The sequence below is a fragment of the Acanthisitta chloris genome, unplaced genomic scaffold (assembly GCF_000695815.1).
Source record: "Acanthisitta chloris isolate BGI_N310 unplaced genomic scaffold, ASM69581v1 scaffold13592, whole genome shotgun sequence".
In the NCBI taxonomy this organism is placed as follows: Eukaryota; Metazoa; Chordata; class Aves; order Passeriformes; family Acanthisittidae; genus Acanthisitta; species Acanthisitta chloris.
The window spans coordinates 52,107-52,954 of record NW_008662254.1 but is presented as its reverse complement, the minus strand read 5'-3'; the positions used below and the strand labels follow the sequence as shown (position 1 = coordinate 52,954).

Here is an 848-nt window from a genome sequence, read left to right as displayed (position 1 = left end):
CATTCCTGACCTCTTACCCCCGGGCCCTGACAACTGCAGGCTGGTCCCCAACCCAGGGCAGGAAGATGACAATGGTAAGATGGGCCTTCAGGAGTAATTTTGGTTCTTAGGTACTGCGCTCGTCTCCAGACATTACACATGTGCACCAGGACCCAGTACAGTCACCACATTCACACAGACTCATGCCAGGAAGAGCACAAATACACAGCGACCCTTTAGTCAAAGCAGTGGTCCTCAGGTCCCTTCCTCAGGCACTGCAGTCAGCAGGGCTGAGACTCCACCAGCTTCTGGAACATCCTGATCCAGTGGCTGGGCCAGATGTGACTACTTGCTGCACCATAAATCTGCTTTCGCTTCTCTGATGCATTCAGGTGATGGAGTTGGGGATGTCTGTGAATCTGATTTTGACCAGGATACAGTGATCGATCGCATCGATGTGTGCCCTGAGAATGCAGAGATCACCTTGACAGACTTCAGGGCCTATCAGACAGTGGTGTTGGACCCAGAGGGGGATGCACAAATTGATCCCAACTGGGTAGTTCTGAACCAGGTAAGAATATACTTGGTCTTTCTTTCCTGAGAAAGATCATTTGAAAACCACAGTAAAACTGTCTGTGTTGTTGATGGACCTCTGGCAAACAAAAATGGAAGCTGTTGGTTAGTTGATTATTTTCAGGAGTTATAATGAAGAAACTTTCTTTTTAGCATATGATAGCTAGAAGCTTGGTGCTCTAAATAATCTAAAATAACTTCAGTTCTGGCCAGCTTGTTCTGAGTGGATTTCACTGCTGCCAGAAGGCAAACGTGAGAACTTTGTGTCACCTAATTGAAATACTTGTGTAGAAAAC

At 46.7% G+C, this 848-nt stretch overlaps 1 protein-coding gene across 1 annotated transcript in view; it reads left to right on the top strand.

Moving 5' to 3' along the window:
• Window positions 1-848, top strand: part of THBS4 (thrombospondin 4) — a 37,342-nt gene that overhangs the window by 29,158 nt on the left and 7,336 nt on the right. The window contains 2 exon segments of the mRNA XM_009070538.1: window positions 1-74; window positions 372-550. The exon segment at window positions 1-74 is cut by the window's left edge and continues 23 nt beyond it. Coding sequence (XP_009068786.1) covers window positions 1-74; window positions 372-550 — 253 coding nt within the window.